Source organism: Haliotis cracherodii, unplaced genomic scaffold (assembly GCF_022045235.1).
Source record: "Haliotis cracherodii isolate W230 unplaced genomic scaffold, xgHalCrac1.p SCAF_42, whole genome shotgun sequence".
Lineage (NCBI taxonomy): Eukaryota > Metazoa > Mollusca > Gastropoda > Lepetellida > Haliotidae > Haliotis > Haliotis cracherodii.
Window position 1 is genome coordinate 17808 of NW_027266300.1, and position 24028 is coordinate 41835.

At 41.1% G+C, this 24028-nt stretch overlaps 7 protein-coding genes across 7 annotated transcripts; 3 read left to right on the forward strand and 4 right to left on the reverse strand.

The window, feature by feature from the left end:
* Nucleotides 1-815: 815 nt before the first annotated feature.
* Nucleotides 816-1127, reverse strand: LOC139441625 (histone H4). The gene has a single exon (XM_071222438.1). It carries the CDS (start codon nucleotides 1125-1127, stop codon nucleotides 816-818), a length of 312 nt encoding a protein of 103 aa, XP_071078539.1.
* A 451-nt stretch (nucleotides 1128-1578) lies between these two features.
* LOC139441656 (histone H3) lies at nucleotides 1579-2038 on the forward strand. The gene has a single exon (XM_071222460.1). The coding sequence runs from the start codon at nucleotides 1580-1582 to the stop codon at nucleotides 1988-1990; it is 411 nt and encodes a 136-aa protein (XP_071078561.1). The 5' UTR covers nucleotide 1579; the 3' UTR covers nucleotides 1991-2038.
* A 1001-nt stretch (nucleotides 2039-3039) lies between these two features.
* LOC139441661 (histone H2A) lies at nucleotides 3040-3518 on the reverse strand. Its single transcript, XM_071222465.1, has one exon. The coding sequence runs from the start codon at nucleotides 3494-3496 to the stop codon at nucleotides 3116-3118; it is 381 nt and encodes a 126-aa protein (XP_071078566.1). The 5' UTR covers nucleotides 3497-3518; the 3' UTR covers nucleotides 3040-3115.
* Nucleotides 3519-3727: 209 nt separating this feature from the next.
* Nucleotides 3728-4162, forward strand: LOC139441673 (histone H2B, gonadal). The gene has a single exon (XM_071222478.1). It carries the CDS (start codon nucleotides 3740-3742, stop codon nucleotides 4106-4108), a length of 369 nt encoding a protein of 122 aa, XP_071078579.1. The 5' UTR covers nucleotides 3728-3739; the 3' UTR covers nucleotides 4109-4162.
* Nucleotides 4163-5067: 905 nt separating this feature from the next.
* LOC139441627 (histone H4) lies at nucleotides 5068-5379 on the reverse strand. The gene has a single exon (XM_071222439.1). The coding sequence runs from the start codon at nucleotides 5377-5379 to the stop codon at nucleotides 5068-5070; it is 312 nt and encodes a 103-aa protein (XP_071078540.1).
* Nucleotides 5380-5830: 451 nt separating this feature from the next.
* On the forward strand, nucleotides 5831-6290 carry LOC139441653 (histone H3). Its single transcript, XM_071222458.1, has one exon. It carries the CDS (start codon nucleotides 5832-5834, stop codon nucleotides 6240-6242), a length of 411 nt encoding a protein of 136 aa, XP_071078559.1. The 5' UTR covers nucleotide 5831; the 3' UTR covers nucleotides 6243-6290.
* Nucleotides 6291-7289: 999 nt separating this feature from the next.
* On the reverse strand, nucleotides 7290-7748 carry LOC139441667 (histone H2A). The gene has a single exon (XM_071222470.1). The coding sequence runs from the start codon at nucleotides 7746-7748 to the stop codon at nucleotides 7368-7370; it is 381 nt and encodes a 126-aa protein (XP_071078571.1). The 3' UTR covers nucleotides 7290-7367.
* Between the last annotated feature and the right edge of the window lie 16280 nt (nucleotides 7749-24028).

A 24028-nucleotide genomic window follows, 5' to 3' on the forward strand; every position in this document is an offset into this window, starting at 1 on the left:
ATATAAATAATTATTCGCCTCTGCAAGCAGTATTTACTTGCCAAATGACTTGATACACAACCTCTCATACACAAAACTATAAGACATTAAGGCACATACTTACCGTGTATACGCAATAGTGTCGATACAAGTGCGAATAAACAAATGCACATATTCAAATGACGGGGCAATTGCTTGTGTACATTATGTGAGTGAGTGAGTGAGTGAGTGAGTGAGTGAGTGAGTGAGTGAGTGAGTGAGTGAGTGAGTGAGTGAGTGAGTGAGTGAGTGAGTGAGTGAGTGAGTGAGTGAGTGAGTGAGTGATCTATCAATACATCAATCAATACACCAATAACTCAATCAATCAATCAATCAATGAATGAATCAATCTATATATCAGTAAGTAAGTTAGTTAGTTAGACTGACTGAGTGATTGATTGAATAGTATGTGTTGTGACATGTAATTGGGGCGGCGTTAATGGCCAATCTCGGTAACAACAGTAAAGCAAGTAACAAGTAAACACATTACTAAACCATGTTGGGAAATGTTTTTTCAATGCTCTTACTTCAGGCATACCCAAACAGTGTGTATTTACTCAGTGAATAATGTTGTTACAAGTAATGTGTAATACTGCACATAACTGCAGTGTGGTTGCTCATTCGCAATATGCACGTGCAATGTATGAATGTGTGTGTATGTATGAATGAATATGAATATGAATATGAATAATATAAGGATGAGGATTTGTTTTCAAAATCAAGTTTCAAGGATTCTTTTGGGGTATTTGGTGGTCCTGAAAAGGACCGTTGAGAGTGTTGGTGAAAACACAAAGTTTTCAACCGCCGAATCCGTAGAGGGTACGTCCCTGGCGTTTCAAAGCATAGACGACGTCCATGGCAGTGACAGTCTTCCTCTTGGCGTGCTCGGTGTAGGTGACGGCATCACGGATGACATTCTCAAGGAAAACCTTAAGGACACCACGGGTCTCTTCGTAAATCAGACCTGAGATACGCTTGACACCACCTCTTCTTGCCAGACGACGGATGGCGGGCTTGGTGATACCCTGGATGTTATCACGCAAAACCTTCCTGTGACGCTTAGCGCCCCCCTTTCCAAGACCTTTGCCTCCTTTACCACGTCCAGACATGTTTACTCTGAGAGAATGACAGACAGAATGCCCTCCGCTCGCTGCAATTCACCTTATGTAGGCAAGGCGCGGACCTCTGAGAAGACAACCAAGCATAACGATAGCACTATTTACGCTGTAGACGGCATAATAATGATAAATACACGATTTTTTTTACATGGGCATGTCAATTAGCACTATTGTGTTGATATATGTCGAGTTCGTTACGCGTCGTTGTCGCGATTGTCGGTTATTGCAAGTAATTGATCAAGGCGATGCCTAAAGTTTTACACTAACATCGCATCTATTGAGACTCGCTCACACAGCCAAGCCGAGGCCGTACGACGACGAAGGTGAACACGACCAATCAGCATGGCTGCTCACTGACCAATCAACGGCTTCCCCGCGCAAGTCCGACTCCCGTAAGAGCGGAGCATTTATTCTGTTTGGTTCAGTTTCACTTGTGAATCGAGATGGCACGTACAAAGCAGACAGCGCGTAAATCCACCGGAGGAAAGGCTCCCCGTAAACAGCTGGCCACCAAGGCTGCTCGTAAGAGCGCCCCGGCTACAGGAGGTGTGAAGAAACCTCACAGATACAGGCCAGGAACAGTCGCCCTTCGTGAGATCCGTCGTTACCAGAAGAGCACCGAGCTTTTGATCAGGAAGCTGCCATTCCAGCGTCTGGTCCGTGAAATCGCCCAAGACTTCAAGACCGATCTCCGATTCCAGTCTTCAGCCGTCATGGCCCTGCAGGAGGCTTCCGAGGCTTACCTTGTCGGTCTGTTTGAGGACACCAACTTGTGCGCCATCCACGCCAAGCGTGTCACCATCATGCCCAAGGACATCCAGCTTGCCCGCCGTATCCGTGGGGAGAGAGCTTAAACAGCGGTCCGCTCACATCTATCATAACGGTCCTTTTCAGGACCACCAAATACCCCAAAAGAATGCTTGATTACATAATACTGAAAACACTGTGCCCCAACATGAACTCACTCACTCACTCACTCACTCACTCACTCACTCACTCAAGTTCATTATTACCTATTCTTATGAATAGAAGTATCTAGCAAAACAACACATACATACCAATGTTTACCCCGAATATGATACGAGGTATATAATATATATATAATATATTAAATGTAAAATACAATGTATTGAAAACACGCTGGCATTTACATATATACATAGATAAAACCAGCGGAACGCCGGACTCACTCATATCAGCTTGTATATACTGTATATATAAGTGAACCCAAGCCGGCGCCCGTCGCGCGGTGCGGCCGGGTCCGGCGTTCCCCCCAAGCGCCGGGTGTCTCCCGAAAACGTTTCAGTTTAGCGCACAGGACGCGTAATTACAGCAATTAATGAACTCATGATGTTACAGTGGTAGTTTTTTACCTGTCTATAATGCATTGAGACAGTATACATAGACTTGTGCCTAACCCTAACCTTAACCTTAACCTTAACCCTAACCCTAACCCTAGCGTATTTTGACCCTAACCCCCTAACCCCCTAACCCCCTAACCCTAACCCTAGGTCATCAAACAAAAAATATCTAGGTAGGTCATTTCTAAATACAACATAGACAGACAACATTTAAGTTCAACCGCGATCCCAATTTTACTGTATCTCAACTCAAACCTTCAAAAGTTGTCTCCCTTCCACTACATGCACTGTACATACACACGACCGATTCGATTTACCCAGTGACACACATGTACAATTATAACAATCATCATCATCAACACCACCATTCTATCGCAAACGTTTTTTTGTCCCCTTATAACTATACATTAGGTATAATATAATATAATATAATATAATGTAATATAATAAGATATGTGTGTATGCTATATACAGTGTAAGTAACTATGAGCAAGCAGGGAATATGTCGTTTGTTGTTTTGTTTTGATTTGTTTTGTTTTCATCATATTTGCAAGCATTCTTTTGTGAGATTTGGTGGTCCTGAAAAGGACCGTTGGAGTAGAAGAGTGGGCAGGAATTTTACTTTCCGGCGGACTTCTGGGTCTTCTTGGGGAGAAGAACAGCCTGGATGTTGGGGAGGACACCACCCTGGGCGATGGTGACTCCGGACAGAAGTTTGTTCAACTCCTCGTCGTTCCTGATGGCCAGCTGCAAATGTCTGGGGATGATTCTGGTCTTCTTGTTGTCTCTGGCGGCGTTACCTGCCAACTCAAGAACCTCAGCGGCGAGGTACTCCAGAACGGCAGCCAGGTAGACTGGGGCTCCGGCACCGACACGCTCGGCGTAGTTGCCTTTACGGAGGAGACGATGGATACGTCCGACGGGGAACTGGAGTCCGGCCCGGGAGGATCGGGACTTGGACTTGCCCTTGACTTTTCCGCCTTTACCACGTCCTGACATATTGGTAGTTTAATCGAGATGCTACAACACACGAATAACCAAGAGTCGCGAGAAACCAGCCGTTTTATACGGCCAATACAATGCAGCCGGCCGCGGATAGGATCGAAACGGCGATTTTGCCGCGTAGCTTGTCTTCTCCGACGTCCGCGCGCTTAAAACTTCCGATCCGATCCCCTTGGCCGCTGTATAAAATGAGTCGTTTGTCGCCGGCCCTTCACATTCTCGCACTGCTTGAATATCAACATGCCACCTAAGGTTAGTTCGAAGGGAGCCAAGAAGGCCGGTAAGGCAAAGGCCGCACGTGTCGGCGACAAGAAGAAGAAGAGGAGGAGGAAGGAAAGTTACAGCATCTACATCTACAAGGTGTTGAAACAGGTCCACCCCGATACCGGTATCTCCAGCAAAGCTATGTCCATCATGAACAGCTTTGTCAACGATATCTTCGAGAGAATCGCCGCTGAGGCTTCCCGTCTCGCCCACTACAACAAGCGATCCACCATCACCTCTCGGGAGATCCAGACCGCTGTCCGTCTCCTCCTCCCCGGTGAATTGGCCAAGCACGCCGTCTCTGAGGGCACCAAGGCCGTCACCAAGTACACCAGCTCTAAGTAAACAGTTCATTTACGGACTTTTACTTACATCAACGGTCCTTTTCAGGACCACCAACTCTCACAAAAGAACACCTGAAACATGATGAAAACCAAACGCACTAAAAAACAACACATGTATTAATATAACGTATGTATTAGAATTACAATATAAATAATTATTCGCCTCTGCAAGCAGTATTTACTTGCCAAATGACTTGATACACAACCTCTCATACACAAAACTATAAGACATTAAGGCACATACTTACCGTGTATACGCAATAGTGTCGATACAAGTGCGAATAAACAAATGCACATATTCAAATGACGGGGCAATTGCTTGTGTACATTATGTGAGTGAGTGAGTGAGTGAGTGAGTGAGTGAGTGAGTGAGTGAGTGAGTGAGTGAGTGAGTGAGTGAGTGAGTGAGTGAGTGAGTGAGTGAGTGAGTGAGTGAGTGAGTGAGTGATCTATCAATACATCAATCAATACACCAATAACTCAATCAATCAATCAATCAATGAATGAATCAATCTATATATCAGTAAGTAAGTTAGTTAGTTAGACTGACTGAGTGATTGATTGAATAGTATGTGTTGTGACATGTAATTGGGGCGGCGTTAATGGCCAATCTCGGTAACAACAGTAAAGCAAGTAACAAGTAAACACATTACTAAACCATGTTGGGAAATGTTTTTTCAATGCTCTTACTTCAGGCATACCCAAACAGTGTGTATTTACTCAGTGAATAATGTTGTTACAAGTAATGTGTAATACTGCACATAACTGCAGTGTGGTTGCTCATTCGCAATATGCACGTGCAATGTATGAATGTGTGTGTATGTATGAATGAATATGAATATGAATATGAATAATATAAGGATGAGGATTTGTTTTCAAAATCAAGTTTCAAGGATTCTTTTGGGGTATTTGGTGGTCCTGAAAAGGACCGTTGAGAGTGTTGGTGAAAACACAAAGTTTTCAACCGCCGAATCCGTAGAGGGTACGTCCCTGGCGTTTCAAAGCATAGACGACGTCCATGGCAGTGACAGTCTTCCTCTTGGCGTGCTCGGTGTAGGTGACGGCATCACGGATGACATTCTCAAGGAAAACCTTAAGGACACCACGGGTCTCTTCGTAAATCAGACCTGAGATACGCTTGACACCACCTCTTCTTGCCAGACGACGGATGGCGGGCTTGGTGATACCCTGGATGTTATCACGCAAAACCTTCCTGTGACGCTTAGCGCCCCCCTTTCCAAGACCTTTGCCTCCTTTACCACGTCCAGACATGTTTACTCTGAGAGAATGACAGACAGAATGCCCTCCGCTCGCTGCAATTCACCTTATGTAGGCAAGGCGCGGACCTCTGAGAAGACAACCAAGCATAACGATAGCACTATTTACGCTGTAGACGGCATAATAATGATAAATACACGATTTTTTTTACATGGGCATGTCAATTAGCACTATTGTGTTGATATATGTCGAGTTCGTTACGCGTCGTTGTCGCGATTGTCGGTTATTGCAAGTAATTGATCAAGGCGATGCCTAAAGTTTTACACTAACATCGCATCTATTGAGACTCGCTCACACAGCCAAGCCGAGGCCGTACGACGACGAAGGTGAACACGACCAATCAGCATGGCTGCTCACTGACCAATCAACGGCTTCCCCGCGCAAGTCCGACTCCCGTAAGAGCGGAGCATTTATTCTGTTTGGTTCAGTTTCACTTGTGAATCGAGATGGCACGTACAAAGCAGACAGCGCGTAAATCCACCGGAGGAAAGGCTCCCCGTAAACAGCTGGCCACCAAGGCTGCTCGTAAGAGCGCCCCGGCTACAGGAGGTGTGAAGAAACCTCACAGATACAGGCCAGGAACAGTCGCCCTTCGTGAGATCCGTCGTTACCAGAAGAGCACCGAGCTTTTGATCAGGAAGCTGCCATTCCAGCGTCTGGTCCGTGAAATCGCCCAAGACTTCAAGACCGATCTCCGATTCCAGTCTTCAGCCGTCATGGCCCTGCAGGAGGCTTCCGAGGCTTACCTTGTCGGTCTGTTTGAGGACACCAACTTGTGCGCCATCCACGCCAAGCGTGTCACCATCATGCCCAAGGACATCCAGCTTGCCCGCCGTATCCGTGGGGAGAGAGCTTAAACAGCGGTCCGCTCACATCTATCATAACGGTCCTTTTCAGGACCACCAAATACCCCAAAAGAATGCTTGATTACATAATACTGAAAACACTGTGCCCCAACATGAACTCACTCACTCACTCACTCACTCACTCACTCACTCACTCAAGTTCATTATTACCTATTCTTATGAATAGAAGTATCTAGCAAAACAACACATACATACCAATGTTTACCCCGAATATGATACGAGGTATATAATATATATATAATATATTAAATGTAAAATACAATGTATTGAAAACACGCTGGCATTTACATATATACATAGATAAAACCAGCGGAACGCCGGACTCACTCATATCAGCTTGTATATACTGTATATATAAGTGAACCCAAGCCGGCGCCCGTCGCGCGGTGCGGCCGGGTCCGGCGTTCCCCCCAAGCGCCGGGTGTCTCCCGAAAACGTTTCAGTTTAGCGCACAGGACGCGTAATTACAGCAATTAATGAACTCATGATGTTACAGTGGTAGTTTTTTACCTGTCTATAATGCATTGAGACAGTATACATAGACTTGTGCCTAACCCTAACCTTAACCTTAACCTTAACCCTAACCCTAACCCTAGCGTATTTTGACCCTAACCCCCTAACCCCCTAACCCCCTAACCCTAACCCTAGGTCATCAAACAAAAAATATCTAGGTAGGTCATTTCTAAATACAACATAGACAGACAACATTTAAGTTCAACCGCGATCCCAATTTTACTGTATCTCAACTCAAACCTTCAAAAGTTGTCTCCCTTCCACTACATGCACTGTACATACACACGACCGATTCGATTTACCCAGTGACACACATGTACAATTATAACAATCATCATCATCAACACCACCATTCTATCGCAAACGTTTTTTTGTCCCCTTATAACTATACATTAGGTATAATATAATATAATATAATATAATGTAATATAATAAGATATGTGTGTATGCTATATACAGTGTAAGTAACTATGAGCAAGCAGGGAATATGTCGTTTGTTGTTTTGTTTTGATTTGTTTTGTTTTCATCATATTTGCAAGCATTCTTTTGTGAGATTTGGTGGTCCTGAAAAGGACCGTTGGAGTAGAAGAGTGGGCAGGAATTTTACTTTCCGGCGGACTTCTGGGTCTTCTTGGGGAGAAGAACAGCCTGGATGTTGGGGAGGACACCACCCTGGGCGATGGTGACTCCGGACAGAAGTTTGTTCAACTCCTCGTCGTTCCTGATGGCCAGCTGCAAATGTCTGGGGATGATTCTGGTCTTCTTGTTGTCTCTGGCGGCGTTACCTGCCAACTCAAGAACCTCAGCGGCGAGGTACTCCAGAACGGCAGCCAGGTAGACTGGGGCTCCGGCACCGACACGCTCGGCGTAGTTGCCTTTACGGAGGAGACGATGGATACGTCCGACGGGGAACTGGAGTCCGGCCCGGGAGGATCGGGACTTGGACTTGCCCTTGACTTTTCCGCCTTTACCACGTCCTGACATATTGCTAAACACGGCGTAAAACCATAGTCACTAAATTTTAGATAAATGCAGCCCGGCCTACCGGCATATATTGTCGAAGTTGATAGCAGATGTCCACAATAGCGTTATGCCGTAACAGGAATGCTTACACATGCAAAATAGAAATAAATACATGCGGCAGTGGCAATGAGAACAAAAGTCAAGTTTCAAGTAATTTACGAGGGATACACATAAGGGATGTGGATTATATTCCTTCCTTCCTTCCTTCCTTCCTTCCTTCCTTCCTTGTATAACTTATGTGTATCACTTGTAAACGCCTTTCAAAGTGAGTGAGTATGTTATATTGTTTTGGGCCGATTTTAGCAATATTTCAGCAATATCACGACGCGGGGAGACACCAGTTATTGGCTTCACACTTTGTACCCATGTCGGGAATCGAACCCCGGGTCTTCGGCGTGACGAGCGAACGCTTTAACCACTAGGCAACCTACCCGGTCGCCCCTTCAAAAGACTTGATACGACCTAAACATGGCGATGATGCAGTAACATTGATTCACCCCATTAAGGAAGAGGTATATACTCCGAAAATTTCTGTTCCTCTGACGTTTAAATTAAACTGACGTGGTGGTGAAGGTTTAACATAACCTGTCCTGTCCTATCCTACACACATTCACCAAACCGAAAACGCACAAAAGCCCCACCACATAGTGCACTTGCACCTAAAATATTCCCCTCTGAACGGCCACAGTACACTGTTGGGGTACAATTTTACACCTGCGGGTAAAGTGCCGAGAGATCTCCGCTGTGTAATACACTACCCAGAGGCATAATATAAACCTTACAAGCTTCGTGGGGAAAAAAAGTTCAAAGAACTTTTTTTTATCAACGACGAAGGCCGCAATCAATTTCAATTTGTGTAGCGTATATTTCCTCATGACAAATAGGAGTAGTTTTCAACAATACAACCTCGCGTTAATGAAAATAGGGGTTGAAAAGGTCCAGAAGTGGACACAGACCTTTGTAGACAGAAACCATCATGTGCCAGCCATGAATATTAAACCAATCAGTAACTACTATAATTCTTATTGGGCACAAAGCTGGTGAAGTTGAAGAAAGATTAAACAAACACTATTAATACACCTTTAGCCAGGAGGGGGCTTTCTGTGACAAGTGTAAAAAAGTAATTCAAAGATGGTCTCATGAATACAGAACCGTTTTTTGGTAAAGAAATTAGTGGGAATAAACTGTGTTACTTTGCTTTGGCCTTAAACATCATGACAAGCTTGGCAGCAATGGAAGTAACGGGCCATAGAGAAGCGTAGTGATATGTTTGTGTAGTGTGATGTGCCATAACAACACAAACTGATGGCAATGGTCACTGCTGCTACCTGGATTGGATTGGATTGGATTGTCGTTCAATATAGGCGGAGTTGCTTGACACAGTCGATACCCATATGCAGTCGACATTGCCGACAACGTGACACAGGTATATAACGGGATGACATTACTGTGGTATAACTACTGCAGTAGCTAGAGAGTACATTGTGCAACATATACTCGGCGGGAGAAACATGTCCGCTAGTCCTTATAATGATACCATGTAGCAAACATTGGCAATTTTCTACAAGTACTCATGAAACTATCGGTCAATTTGGCAAGGACAACAATACTGGTACTGGTACTGGTACTGGTACTGGTACTGGTAATGTTGGCAACGTGTGCAGGTTTTTGTGAACAGAGGGCATGGCACGATATATGTCATGTCTTATATCATATCATGTCATGTCTCATTTCATGTCTCATGTCATGTCTTGTCTTCTCACATGTTCTATTCACTTGAAATAGAACACAGTTAGTTTGAAACAAACTCAAATTTAAAAAAAATGGTACATTGAATTTTTTTTGAAACATTCCAACAGGTTTGGGTTTATGATATATCATATCATATCATATCATATCATATCATATCATATCTCAAAATGTATCCATTTTTTTAACTGTCAGCAAAGAGCGAAAGTCACATAAGACATTAAAATTCTCTACAACAAGAGAATAACAATACATCTATGTATGTAAACATATGTAAATAACTGGGGGTCCCACAGAGAGTCAGTGGGTGTGGGTAGTCCTGCACCATGGGGGATATATTTATTTTATGATACAAAACCATAATCAAAGTATACAAAAGCAAGTAAAGGCCAGCTCCAGCTAGCTCTATTCCACAGCATAGGGAGTCAAGAGTCAGGAAGGATATTGTGTAATGTAAGATTACCGAAAGTTAGTCTAGGCTGTTGTGTGCCTATGCTTGGTTGGAGAGTGTAATTTGGTTTGGTTTCACTTTGTGCAAACCTTGGATTAAAACTTTTAGTCAGCTGAATTCAATTGTGTAGTTTGTGTAGTTTGTTTCAATTTGTGAATTAACAAGATTAAGTATTGCTCCATGGATTAGCGTCCAACTTTAGAACTGTGCCTGAGTTGGCTATCTGGCCATGCATGAGTGGTTTCTACAGGTCTGTGTATGTTACTGACCCATGTGATCTGTGTGGGAGAGACTATCAATGGACATAGGGGTGTTTGGGTTGGGACAACTTGAGACAGTGCTATAATAGCAGTGTGAGAGGTATCATCCAGATAAGCCTCATAGTTTCTGAGTAAGTAAACTGGATTTGTATTGTTCGCTATTGATACATTGTGGGTGGCATCAACCCACTTCATATAATTTTATGAAACAGGTAAACAGTAAACAGTAGTGATAAGACAGGTACACAGGTATGGATGACATGTTGATCAATTTACTGTTAAAAGGGGTGCCAAATAAAAACAAAAATACATTTTCTTTGCATCCTTTATTATCTTTGAAAGAATGGATGTTCATTGTTCTAAAATGTTCTGAATAAGTGAGTGGGGCTTAGCCAGGTACAAGAGATGACTAATGTTTCAAGTATGCCAAAACATTTTTTGATTCCAAAAAGTCTGAAGCACTAAAGTATATTTCAGTTCAGTCATAAGATATTGATAATTGTGTTAACTGATACACAAATGTGATGGTGAACTTCAGGTTGAACATTACGATTTAATAGATTTGATAAAGTCACTCCCAGTAAACAAGATCCAGATGACATTAATCATTGGTATTGTTGGCTTATTCAAACATCGCTCACAGACCATTCAGTATCCACGCCATAGTATATATTGTTCGATTTGTCTTTGCATGAGGGTTTATTACAAGAAGACAATATGGCATTAGTGATAACCAGCTGGTTCCAGACAAATCTCACAAACAGAGGCCAAAAAGTTGTTTCTCCAGTGAACAAATGCTACACGCTGGCGTCCCTCAGGGGTCAGTCTTTGGTCCATTATTATTTTTATGTATATTATTGACATATGCTTTGAAACAAGAGAAAAACTTACATATTATTATTTAACTAGGCTAGAATGCATTGTTTTCATCAGACCGATCTAAGTATATGCCTCCGTTGTGTGATTGCTCTTCTTATAATGCTTATGAATTAGAATTACAACAACTTGAGGCAGCTGCTGCAGTAGTAGCAGATTAACTATTCCTCCCATTGCAGCCTATATCACCAAACTGGATGGCAGCCATTAGTGTGTAGAAGAAACTATGTATGTATGTATGTATGTATGTATGTATGTATGTATGTATGTATGTATGTATGTATGTATGTATGTATGTATGTATGTATGTATAAAATAATAAATAAGCAATGTCTTCCGCATGTAACTGGTGTTATACCACCAGTTGTCACAGAATGTCAATCATGATATCATGATACTATTTTATAGTACCATTAGCATGGACATCAACGTTTAAAACGTCTTATGTTGTAGATTTGTTAGGCAAATACTATAATGTACCATCAGAAATAAGGGCTAGTTTGTCAATATCTGAGCACCTACATCATGACCTGTGCACTATAATTGTGATGAGATATACAAACATATTGCACTCTAGATTGAGACACACTAAATTCTAACTTGTTTCGTGTTTAATAGACAATATCCACAGATTTATATTCTTGAAATGTACCCTTTGATGAGTTTAGGGAGATGTTAATTTCACCTATCAATAATACAATTGTAAATTGTTCATTTCCATTTTGCAATATTATGTTTAATTGTATATTGGGAGTAGGAAATAATAAATGTTGCTCTTGTGCCCAATCCTTTGTGTTTTTGGACAAAACAATATGTTTAATAATAACAACATTACTGGTACAATATACACAGATTTATTTACATGAACATAATATATAAATAGCTAACAAATATATACAATAATGACAGGCAAACAAACAATAGACTTCCCAACTGAGCATGTTCCAAGGAAGACAAGAGTAAGTCTGTAGAGGTCACCTTCTGCTGTAGCAGTTGACTGACCTGTCCCTCTTTGGGACTTGTGTGTGAGTAGGTTACACATATCTATTGAAAGTTTTAGCAAAACATTTCTGTTGTATTGATATGATGTGATGTGATGATGTGTGAGTAGGTTACACATATCTATTGAAAGTTTTAGCAAAACATTTCTGTTGTATTGATATGATGTGATGTGATGTGATGTGATGTGATGTGATGTGATGTGGTTTTTATTTTTTATTTTGCTGCTGTTTTCCACCAAACGACTAATTTTAAGGTTAACTTATTTTAACTTTTGCGTAAGATAGACTTTAAATATACGACAATCTAAGTATACAGAATATCAGTAAACGAAATATGTATTTGCATATATATCATAAAGTAATTATATTTATATGTCTACATTAAACCTATTCATAGTAGATTTTCTTCGAACAAACGTTCTTAATAATCATTATCTAGTATTCCATTTAAATTTTATTGATTTTTAAAATATCTATAGAATATTTTCTATTTATTTGATCTACTAATATATTTTACAACATTTACGAAGTGAGCCAACATGAATGTAAACCTTTGCTTAACCTTGAAATGTAAAAGCAGTGATGACTCTCAGAATGTCAGTAGGAAAGTGCCTGTATCTTTTGTTGTTCAAGCTAGACTCTGCTATAAAGTGCCAATGGAATATCAAAAAGATGATGAAGAGGATGAACTTGCCCATTGGGTTATACATATTTCAAAGATTGGGTATGGTCGTTCCAAAATAGACAGTGTTGGTGATACCTGTATGTATGTCAGATTATCAAGACACCTATAGACATGTTCCTATCATTTATAGATAACTGTAGTATTATAAATTTGCATCTTACATTGAAATAAATTACCTAACATGATTATAGTGTAGCATATGTTGTGTGTGAGATATAGCTGAAACACAACTCACTATTGTGATTTTAAATACTTATACCCGACAACAGGTTTGATGGGGATGGGGATGGGAATGGGAATGCAATGTAAAATCATGATGCTGAAGTAGTAGATGCACAGAGATATGTTGTAGGTACAGAGGCGTGACCACCATCACATAGACTTGACCTATTGTTGGCGTAATGTCGGCTGTGTAACAAGTGGTTTCAAGCTCAATATTTAGGACAACAACACTATAACCCTATTTTACACTGACTATAGGTGGTGGCAGAAGCAGGACTATATTGTTTTCATGCTTTGTCCGGGGCATATTGTTGAAGAACGTATTGATCGCCATCAGAATGCGGGGTGCTAAGTCTACAAGCATAATTATTGTAGATTATGAGAAACAACTTACTGTGGGTGACATTTTATCATATATTTTAGAAATAGTTCATATTCATTGTTTACCACATAGCAGATGTAACTGGGGCATGGTGTTGACATTCAGTAACAAGTGAGCAATGGATTCAGGTTGATTGTAAAATGGACATACCTTGTGATAGTGCTTTTGGTGAGTCTGGGGCATGAGATGGTATGGCTTTCGGTGGAAGTTGGGTTGAGTTTGGTATAGCCATCTGCCAGGGGTCTAGACCCTTCTTCACAGACTGATCTTCATGCTACTTACTTACTTACTTACTTTGGAGATTTAACGTGCGCTTTCCGACTGATGCGTATTTCGCACACGGGCCCGGCCAGGCCATTTAATGTGTTTCCGAAAGGGGCGAGGGTGGTCTGTGCAACCCAAGAGGGGGCTTTAGGGGTTGCTTATATAGAATTTGGGAATTTTGAGATTTGGAATAGATGCTGATGGGGTTGGGGAGGAGAACTAAGGGAGCTGGGTATGGTGGATGATTGTTTGTTTATGTGATTTTGATTTGGTAGGTTATTATGTTTTTAGATGCGTTTTATTAGTTTCGTTTTTATTAAGAATACGCCTAAGGCCTTGAAGTTTTCTAGTTTATTTTGTGGGTTTAGTATTGCTTCTAGAGTGAGAGCCTTGTTTAGATTGAGGGTGGTTTGTAATGCGGTTCGATGTGTTAGGTAGTGTGTGCAGTGGATGAGTGCGTGTTCTGGGGTTTCTGGTTGTTTGCAGTGTGGGCAGTTACCTGTAGTGTGTTTTTTAAAAAATTTTAGGTGGTTATTTAGGTTGGTGTGTCCTGTTTGGAGTTTAGTGATTACTCTGTCGATTTTTTTTGATGGATGGAGAATTTTTGGTTTGGTTAGTGGTTTGCTGAGCACTCTTTTGATTTTGCTATTTGAGTTTAGATATAGGTTATGCCATTTTTTTGTGATTTTTTGTTTGTTTACACTTTTAATTTCTGTTTTTGAGATGGGTAAGTTTAAGCTTATTTCTGGGATTTTAAGGGATAGTTTAGCTGCTTTATCGGCGTTTTCATTACCGTATATTCCTACGTGGGCGGGTATCCACAAGAAGGTTATTTGTTTGCCTGCTTTTGTTAGGTCGTTGGAGCTTTTAAGTATTTGATTTATTAATTTAGGTCGGTTTTTGGTATTTTTGTTTTGGAGGGCTTGTAGTCCACTTAGGGAGTCAGTAAGTATTAGGATTTTTTGGTTGTTTTTGGATTCTTGATTGTGGAGGGCTGAGGCCATGCCCATTAGTTCGGCCGTGAATATTGATTGGTTATTTGGGAGTCGGAAGGATTGTGTGGTTTTAGTTGGTTGTGTGGTATGGACTCCGAAACCCGTGTGTTTGGAGGTCGGATCTGAGGATCCGTCCGTGTAAATGTGACACCAATTTGGCCAATTTTTGTGTATGTATGCTAGTGTGGTAGTTTTAGCTATGTTTGGGTCGGTTTGTTTATTTATTTGGCTAGCTAGTGTTGTGTCTATTTTGGGTATTTTAAGTTTAGGGGTGAAGATATTTGATTGTTTGCAGTTTTGTTTAAGATTTTTAATTTGGTGTTCATTTAGGTAGTTTGTTATTCTTTGGGATATTGGGGTAAGTAAGGGGTGTTTACGAGCTAGAGCTTGGTTTTTAGGGCTGATGTTTTGGTTTATTAAGTTTTGGATGAGAGGGTTTGATTGGGACGCGGCCCAGAAATTTAAGCTTAGCTGTTCCCTGCGTAGACTTAGTGGCATTTCTCCTGTTAAGGCCTGAAGTGAGGTGTAGGAGGTGCCATGTTGGGTGCGTGTAATGAGTTTGAGAGCCTGATATTGTATTGAGTCAAGTTTTTTGGATAGAGAGTTGTTTAGGGTGTTGTATATGGCGCAGCCGTAGTCTAGTTTTGATCTAATTAGGGATATGTAGAGAGAGAGGAGAGTATCTTTGGAGGCTCCCCAGTTAGAGCCAGTTAGGCATCTTAGGGTGTTTAGGTCTTTACTGCATTTAGTTGTTAGGTTTTGGATGTGACCATCCCAGGTGAGATGTTCATCGAAAATAAGTCCTAAGAATTTGGTTTGTTTTTGAAATTTGATTGTTTGGTTGTTTAGCTGGAGGATTGGGGAGGCGGGTTTCATGTTTTTATGTTTGTCTTCATGCTAACCTACATGTTACATGTTACATCATTGGTGTGGGTTGGTTGACCAATCACAACAAGCTTTGGTGTGGGGACCGACCATGTTGGGGATTAACGTCTAAGGTTTTGACACTAACGAGGTGCGAGGTGACATCTATTCTTTTAGGGTATAAGTCGTAGGTCATTAGAGCACTGTGTAGACTCTTTGAGTACAGAGGTAATTAAGTGATGGTGACAATGTTATTTTTAGGACATAGTTGTTTGTTTTGCATTTTGGGGATTAAGGTTTGTTTACATTGATACCTACACCACAAAGTAAGTCATTTGAAATTTGAAATTAAAAGTGTAAACAAACAAAAAGTCACCAAAAAATGGCATAACCTATATCTAAACTCAAATAGCCAAATCAAAAGAGTGCTCAGCAAACCACTAACCAAACCAAAAATTCTCCATCCATCAAAAAAAATCGACAGAGTAATCAATAAACTCCAAACAGGACACACCAACCTAAATAACCACCTAAAAAAATTTAAAAAACACACTACAGGTAACTGCCCACACTGCAAACAACCAGAAACCCCAGAACACGCACTCATCCACTGCACACACTACCTAACACATCAACCGCATTACAAACCACCCTCAATCTAAACAAGGCTCTCACTCTAGAAGCAATACTAAACCCACAAAATAAACTAGAAAACTTCAAGGCCTTAGGCGTATTCTTAATCAAAACGGAACTAATAAAACGCATCTAAAACCATAATAACCTACCAAATCAAAATCACATAAACAATCAATCATCCACCATACCCAGCTCCCTTAGTTCTCCTCCCCAACCCCATCGGCATCTATTCCAAATCTCAAAATTCAATAATTTCGTTAATGTGTATTTTCCATGAACAATAAGATTGAAGTGTAATTCCTAAATGTTTATGACTTTGTACTTGTTCAATAACAGTACTCTCCATGTCTAAAACCAGAATTGCCTCTGCGACTGAATGTCATAGTTTTGGTCTTATCAGGATTGAAACCTACTTGCCATTTTCAGGCCCAGTTTGAGATTTTTGCCAAGTCATTGTTGATACAATTTGCTGCAGAGATTTGATCATCAATGATGACATATATAGATGTATCGTCTGCGAACAGGCGTATATTACTCTCGATACCCCAATGCTGTTTATATAAACAATAAAAAGCAGTGGTCCAAGGAGGTGTCTCCAAGAACTGACCCTTGGGGGACCCCAGCTTGTAGAAATTTTGATTCTGAGGTATAACCATTAATGACTACTTGGCATGCTTTTCAAAAAACAACATATGATAAATTATACACTGAAACTTCACTGAAACAATGGAGAAATTACATTCCAAAAAGAAGCAAAATTTCTAGTAGTCACATTTGACCAACACCTCACCTGGACACCTCATATATCAAAACTGGTAAACTCTGGTGAAAAAGATTTAAATCTAATGAGGGCCATCAGAGGCACCAACTGGGGTTCAGACAGGCAAACACTTCTTAGTAAATACAAAACACAAAAACAACCAAAAATTGATCATGCCAATCTGGTATTAAGTCGCATTTCTATCAAAAATAATACTAACTAAATTCTGTACAATATAAAGCCCTAAAAATAGCCACTGGTACCAGAACTGGTACTTCCCATAATGCATTACTGGTCTTTGAACCACTCATCGCAGACAACAAACCAGATTAAATTACTGGGGCCATACATAACCCAAAATACAAAACACTCACACAAGATGATGACAACATTAAGAAATCTATAATCCATAAATTCAAAACTCACCCAGAAAAAGTGGTTACAGGCCGGCAAAGCCACATTTCGAAAATAGATAGCCCAAATTGATGTGGCTCTCGCGGCAATGGTTATGGTTGCGTGATTGTATAATGTGGCTCTCGCGGCTATGCTGTCAAAACATGCTTTGTGATACTAACAGGTTACCGTATATAACAAAACAAGTCTTGTTTTCTCATTTATTATTCAACAAGGATAACATATTCATCAAAATTTTACATTGATGAATATGAATAGCATATGAATAGCATATGAATATCATAATGGACTTAATGTCATTACTGCAATACGTGAATCGATTGCCTTGTACTTCTTTCTTCGTGAAGGTTCTCACGGCTGGTGAGAGAGTCTCAGGACTGCAACCTCTTTGAGTGACTGCTCTCGCTGAAATAGCTTCACTACCTCGTAGATGTTCGGGTGGCACTTCTTGGCAAGTTTCTTTATCTTGTTGTGCCACCCTTCCAGGTGATTGTTGGTACGGTGGCCTTGGTTTTCGAAATGGTTCCAAATCTCTGGCATGAAGGCCCCTCCTTGAACCCAACTGGTTGTCACATAGTCCATGAAGGCAGTCACTTTAGGGCCAGCATGAGAGTCAGCAGTGGCATCAAGCCACACATCATCCACTTTGTCACGAGGTACTAGAGGGAGGGCAGCAGCTCTTCTCACCAGCTTCTTCACCTCCTCTAGACCTCCTCTACTAGCAAAATCGCATAGGTACTGAAACATGTTGACATAACACTCTTTTTTTCGATTGGACAACAAACAGTAAACTAATGGAAACATATGGCCAAACACCTCAGCATGTAAACAATAAATCTGATCAAACAACTTGGGACAGGCATAAGATGTACCATCACAAAATACAATGTCTGCAGTACACAAATGTTCAATGTTCTTGTCTGTAGTGAAGATGAGGATGTCGTCACTAACACGGTGTAGGAACTGGTCGCCTCTCTCAGTCTGGGAGTATTAAATTAGGAGTATAATTAAAATGTGGGACACTCATATACAGGTATCGGTAATCGGATTAATTAATTACCCGCTAGAATAGGTGAAATGCACTCAGCTGAAAATGTGGCTCTACTGGCAATAGCCATTTCTGAAATGTGGCTCTCCCGGCTAGACACCGAAAAAGTCCCTTACATTACCCTCTTATATAAACTAGGCTGACTAAAACAAAATCAAAACAACCATTCTAAAACCTGACTCGACTTAATCAACAATATTATGCATTTAATTTCAGAACTAAAACTAACAAATAGATCTATAAGTGTTCTATGTGTACTTGGCCACTCTAACACACCTGGACACAACATAGCAGACATTGCAGCCAAGTTAGCCACAACACACACATCACCACCTATTCATTTCCATACCTCAAAAACCGATTTGAAATAAAAAATAAAACAATAAAAATTTGAAATTTGCAAAACCTCATTCAAAATTCAAACTGCAAATGTCAAGGTCACATAAACACCAATGACTGCCACTACCATAAATTGCCTCCCTATCTTGCCACCTCAACCACCCTACCCTACCCCACGCCACCCCACCCCACCCAACCCCACCCCACCCCACCCCACAAATCTTTTGTTGACAATGGCTAACTTAGGTTCTACCTGCTGCTCTATGAACTGTAGAGGACTGCCAGATAATGCCAAGAGAAAGGATGTTTTTAACTTTTTATGATTTAAAGCATACTCCTTTTATCTACTACAGGATACACATTTGACAGAGAACAAGAACCAATTATAACATCACAGTGGGGATTTGATTGCATCTTCAATTCCAAAAACAGCCAGTTAGATTCCATGGTCAAAGGGAAGTAACTCTTTGGATGGGAGCGCTACCACTGAAAGGTGTTTGGTGACCTGACTCTCTCTCTCTCTCTCTCTCTCTCTCTCTCTCTCTCTCTCTCTCTCTCTCTCTCTCTCTCTTCAGCACTAACAATGTCTTCAGCACATACTTTCATTGGATAAACTTGAGGATATGGTCATAACATGTACTGAAGAAATATACAGACATTGATAAATGCAGCACAAAATGATGACACATCTTTATTTTTATAGCACAGGGGGTTACAGTGGAATAATGTGATGTAATAAAATTTCAGTAAATCATTTTTGGGGACAAGAGTATAATTTCATTAATGTTGTGTAGTTTTCAGAAAATATTTAATGTAAAGTTCAATAATGATGTTTGACATTTTTGAAAGGTCAATTTTTAACCTATCCTGCATTACTGCTTGATTCATTTACTGCTGTTTGGTGACAGAAAGATGAGCTGCGTGAGGTCCAGCTTCTAAACTAACTGGCAGCACCATCACACAGTTGACGTCACATGACAGCACATTGCTGCTTTGTGACCTCCTTGAATGGACGTACTGTTGTCTCCCTTGTGGAAATAAAACCTATTGTGTCTGCTTGCTTCTTTACATGGTTTCAACTTTCATCGTCTGCTGTTGTAGACTGTTTATGGTAACCATGTGCCCTGATGTGTCCTGGTATGTCCTGATATGTCCTGGTGTGTCCTGGTATGTCCTGATATGTCCTGATGTGTCCTGGTATGTCCTGATATGTCCTGGTGTGTCCTGGTATGTCCTGATATGTCCTGATGTGTCCTGGTATGTCCTGGTGTGTCCTTGTATGTCCTGGTATGTCCTGGTGTGTCCTGGTGTGTCCTGGTGTGTCCTGGTATGTCCTTGTGTGTCCTGGTATGTCCTCGTGTGTCCTGGTTGCTGACTGAATGGCCGACCCTTGTCCTCTGTCCCTCCCTCCCTCCCTCCCTCCCTGTCGATAAGTGGTCCACACTTTGGTCTCACCCGAACTCGCTCCCACCAGACCCCCCATGATGACGGATCTCATGGCAGCGTCAGACAGTCTCTCACTATGTCTCACTATGTCTCACTATTTACAGTCCACTCCTTAGACATTGCGGATGGAGCGCACATATGGATAGGACCTGCATGGAATGACCATGTAAACCTGCCACACCTTGCATGCCAGACACACACCTTGCCTCTGTGAAGTCAGAACTCTGTCGATCGCTACAACCTCTCTCGACACTCGCTTTGAACAGGATCTATCTGAGTCCAATACTAATTGGAAGACCACCTGCAGACTGTCATGGCCTTTCTGCTCTGACTTGTCAACCATTTGCGGAACCACTTATGGGCCGCTCTGACGGAAATAACTGGTACCAGACGCCTGGGGTACTTGGCTATATATACACGGACAACATAAATGTTGTGTGGTGCCTCCGGAATCAGGGGACTATCCACTCTCCCTCCCTGTTAAACCAGACCTTCCGATTCTCCAACCTGGTGGCCAGACTGGACCTGCAAGGCCTTGTTCAGCACATCATAGGTTGCAAGAACAGACAGATGGTTTGCCCTGTCCAGGCCAGACAAGGTGGCTCCCACTAAGCGGCAGCAACACAGCGGTGGCAGCTGTTCACCAGGATGTGCTGAACGATGGACTGCCCAAACATAGATCTGTTCACGACATCCCAGAACTGCCAGATGAAAACCTACATGCGGATCTGGTAGCTGTGGCAGTTGATGCCCTCAGCATCCCCTGGGGAGGACTAAGTGTGTATGCTTCTCTGCCTCCAGTTCTCCTTCCCAAGGCTCTTAAAAAAATCAAGGCAGCTCAGAACCTGACTCTCATTTTGGTCGCGCCCTGGTGGCCGGCGAGAAGTTGGTCAGTCGACCTCGGAGACCTCGCCAGAACTAGAACTTCTAGGTTGCCCATTCTGTTACACCCTTACAGCAGGTTGCCACACCCGACCCCCACATGGGATTGTCTGCACTCCTGGCACATCTGCAGGAAGCCCGAGGAGCCAAGGGCTAATCATTAAAAGCGGCCAAGGCTATCCCTACACAGGGATGTATGACGCCTACACAGGGATGTATGACGCCTACACAGGGATGTATGACGCCTTCACAGGGATGTATGACGCCTACACAGGGATGTATGACGACAAGTCATAGGGATGTATGACGACGGCAAACAATGTCGGGCTGATAAAGTTTTGCTCATTGGATCGACATCGGCCCAACGTCGTAAATAGTTATCTGGCCAGCCTCCGGCAACTGTTATGGAATCAGCATTGGATGGACATCGGCCCAATGTCGACAATAATTATCAGCGCAGCATCTGCCATCTGCCATTGTCTTAAATAGGCTGATGTCATCAGAAGTCATAACTGACAACATCTCATCTTAATATTTCATGGAAATGATGCCACAATAGAACTTTTCCAAGTGTAGTGTTAGGGTACATAAAACTAAACATTTCTAAAAGCTGCAGCTAGCCGTGATGTTAAAGTTACAAAGATAAAAGGTAAAACTAAAAAATACTGAATTTTTAAAAAGATAATAATTTTTTATCATAGTTAATACTTTGAAAACCAAATGTAAGTAATACAAATACAAATACTTCTAGCTGTACAAAACAATCGAAATGCTTACACTAGTTACAGTTCTATTTTTTATGTACCCTAATACATGTGTAGTTAATACTTATAAATAAACACAAAGAGCAAAATAGAAAAATAAACTTTATTATTAATTAATTATTATTTACAAGAAAACAGTGTTACTACCTGCAACAAGGCGGATGTGAAACATATTCTCAAAACAAGTTTTAAAACACAGTCTAAACATATACCCGTCATATTGGCCTGCAAAATTTCATTTATGTGGCTTCAAATTCGTTTGCGAGACAAACTTTCCCGCTCTATATTTCATCAAGTTAAAATAACATGAAGCAAAGGCCATAACTCCATACAAAATAAGTTCTTATAACCATCTTCTGGAGTTTGTACCTTAGATAAGCACGGAAAGTTTCCTTTATTAACTTCAGTAGTGTCCAAGAGAACCTGGCAGTATATGTACCAAGTTCAAAAACAAGGGTCATAACCCTGTGAAAAATATGTTGTCAACAACAACTTTTTGGATTTCTTTGTTCCGTTGCAATTCAGCACTTTTGTTTGCAGATTCTCAATCTACACCTCTGTTTTTCAGTACGTGTTTTCCTTATGCCATTTCTAAGCCTTGCTCCTGGAACTCGAAGCCATTCTTTTACACAGGTCACCATGTACTTGTCAGTGGCTTGTAAGAGCCCAGCTGCAGGCTTCCTCCTCAGCTTCTGTTTACAAATGATAGCAAAAAATGTCAGTGTGCATATTATAAGTCATTGCATGCACTCTCACAATTACAAGTAATGGACTTCACAAGTGTGTTAACATAATGGAATAATAGAATAAGTAATACCCTGTTCACATGCACCACCTTACATATGTGTGTATATTTTATTTTAAGTCTTGACACCTGTTAATAAATACAAGGTTCACTCAAGGGATTTTCTGCCATGGGCCCTTTATGTGACAATTTCATATATTCCCTAGGTACACCCGCATTTGCCCATACAGCACAATGTTAAAATGCCCCATTGTATTTGAAAATGTGGGCCTTTTTCCAAATTTAGGGGATAAAGGCAGAAGGCCCCACCCTATAATTATCGTAATCCCAGTAAGTAAATTGATGAGTTAATAATATGTGTGAATAAGTAAATTGAATTATATGTAATTATATACGCAAATAACATATCAACTCCCAATATTGCATGGTAGGTCCCTAATCTGTTTCTAATGTCAATTAAAAAAGATTTTATAACTGACATATCACCCTATAAAAATCCCCAATAACCACATAACCCCCCTCCTCCAATCTTGCTGGAGAACAGTTTTAGGTGTGCAATCTCTTTTATGTCCATCAAAAGTAAGTCAGCATGAAATTTCAGATTACCATAGTAAGTGTCAGGGGCCCTTAATAGGGCAAACAGGATATTAAATATATGCTTATAAATATTTCAAGCAGAAAGATGTATCAGTTGGTTTGGTTTGTTGTTTAACGCCTCACTCAGCAATTTTCCAGCTATATGACGGCGGTCTGTAAATAATCGTGTCTGGACAAGACAATCCAGTGATTAACATCATGAGCATCAATCCATGCAATTGGGATCGATGACATGCATCAACCAAGTCAGAGAGCCTCACCTCCCGATCCCATTAGTCGCCTCATACGACAAGCATAGTTGCCTTTTACGGCAAACATGGGTTGCTGAAGATATCTTCTACCCCGGATCTTCTATTTGAATCAAAATTGGAGTAAATTTCCCATACTTGATACATCTAAAGAAATTTAATTCACTCACCAGTTCTCTCTCAGTTGCTCGATTTTGGAAAAGCTGCTAAGAGTTCATTCAGCTCATCCATGTTTGCCAATAGGCAATGGCTGAACATCTGATTTTCTTAAATAGAAATATAAGAATATTATATATCAAGTTTGTGTAGCAGCAGTGAGCACTTAGCTATTATGGTGATGATGTCAAGAGGTTGAGGGGAATATTGCTCAAAACATAAAAGTAACATTTAAATAAAGCTTTGGCCATACACAGATATCAGGTCCTTTCCTTAAGTCATACATCTTATCTCATATATTTGCACTTGTACATACAGTGTAGCACTTGTACATACAGTCCTTATCTGGAGCCATGTAGCAGAAATAATTTCCCAGGGAAAGTAGTTTCACGTTAATAGCCATAGCCACATCCATTGAAAAGCAGTGAGAAAATCCCAATATTGACATAATATTGAA

What these genes read in the sequence shown, in the direction of transcription:
- LOC139441625 (XM_071222438.1), bottom strand. Translation starts at nt 1,127, where the DNA reads ATGTCTGGACGTGGTAAAGGAGGCAAAGGTCTTGGAAAGGGGGGCGCT.
- LOC139441656 (XM_071222460.1), top strand. Translation starts at nt 1,580, where the DNA reads ATGGCACGTACAAAGCAGACAGCGCGTAAATCCACCGGAGGAAAGGCT.
- LOC139441661 (XM_071222465.1), bottom strand. Translation starts at nt 3,496, where the DNA reads ATGTCAGGACGTGGTAAAGGCGGAAAAGTCAAGGGCAAGTCCAAGTCC.
- LOC139441673 (XM_071222478.1), top strand. Translation starts at nt 3,740, where the DNA reads ATGCCACCTAAGGTTAGTTCGAAGGGAGCCAAGAAGGCCGGTAAGGCA.
- LOC139441627 (XM_071222439.1), bottom strand. Translation starts at nt 5,379, where the DNA reads ATGTCTGGACGTGGTAAAGGAGGCAAAGGTCTTGGAAAGGGGGGCGCT.
- LOC139441653 (XM_071222458.1), top strand. Translation starts at nt 5,832, where the DNA reads ATGGCACGTACAAAGCAGACAGCGCGTAAATCCACCGGAGGAAAGGCT.
- LOC139441667 (XM_071222470.1), bottom strand. Translation starts at nt 7,748, where the DNA reads ATGTCAGGACGTGGTAAAGGCGGAAAAGTCAAGGGCAAGTCCAAGTCC.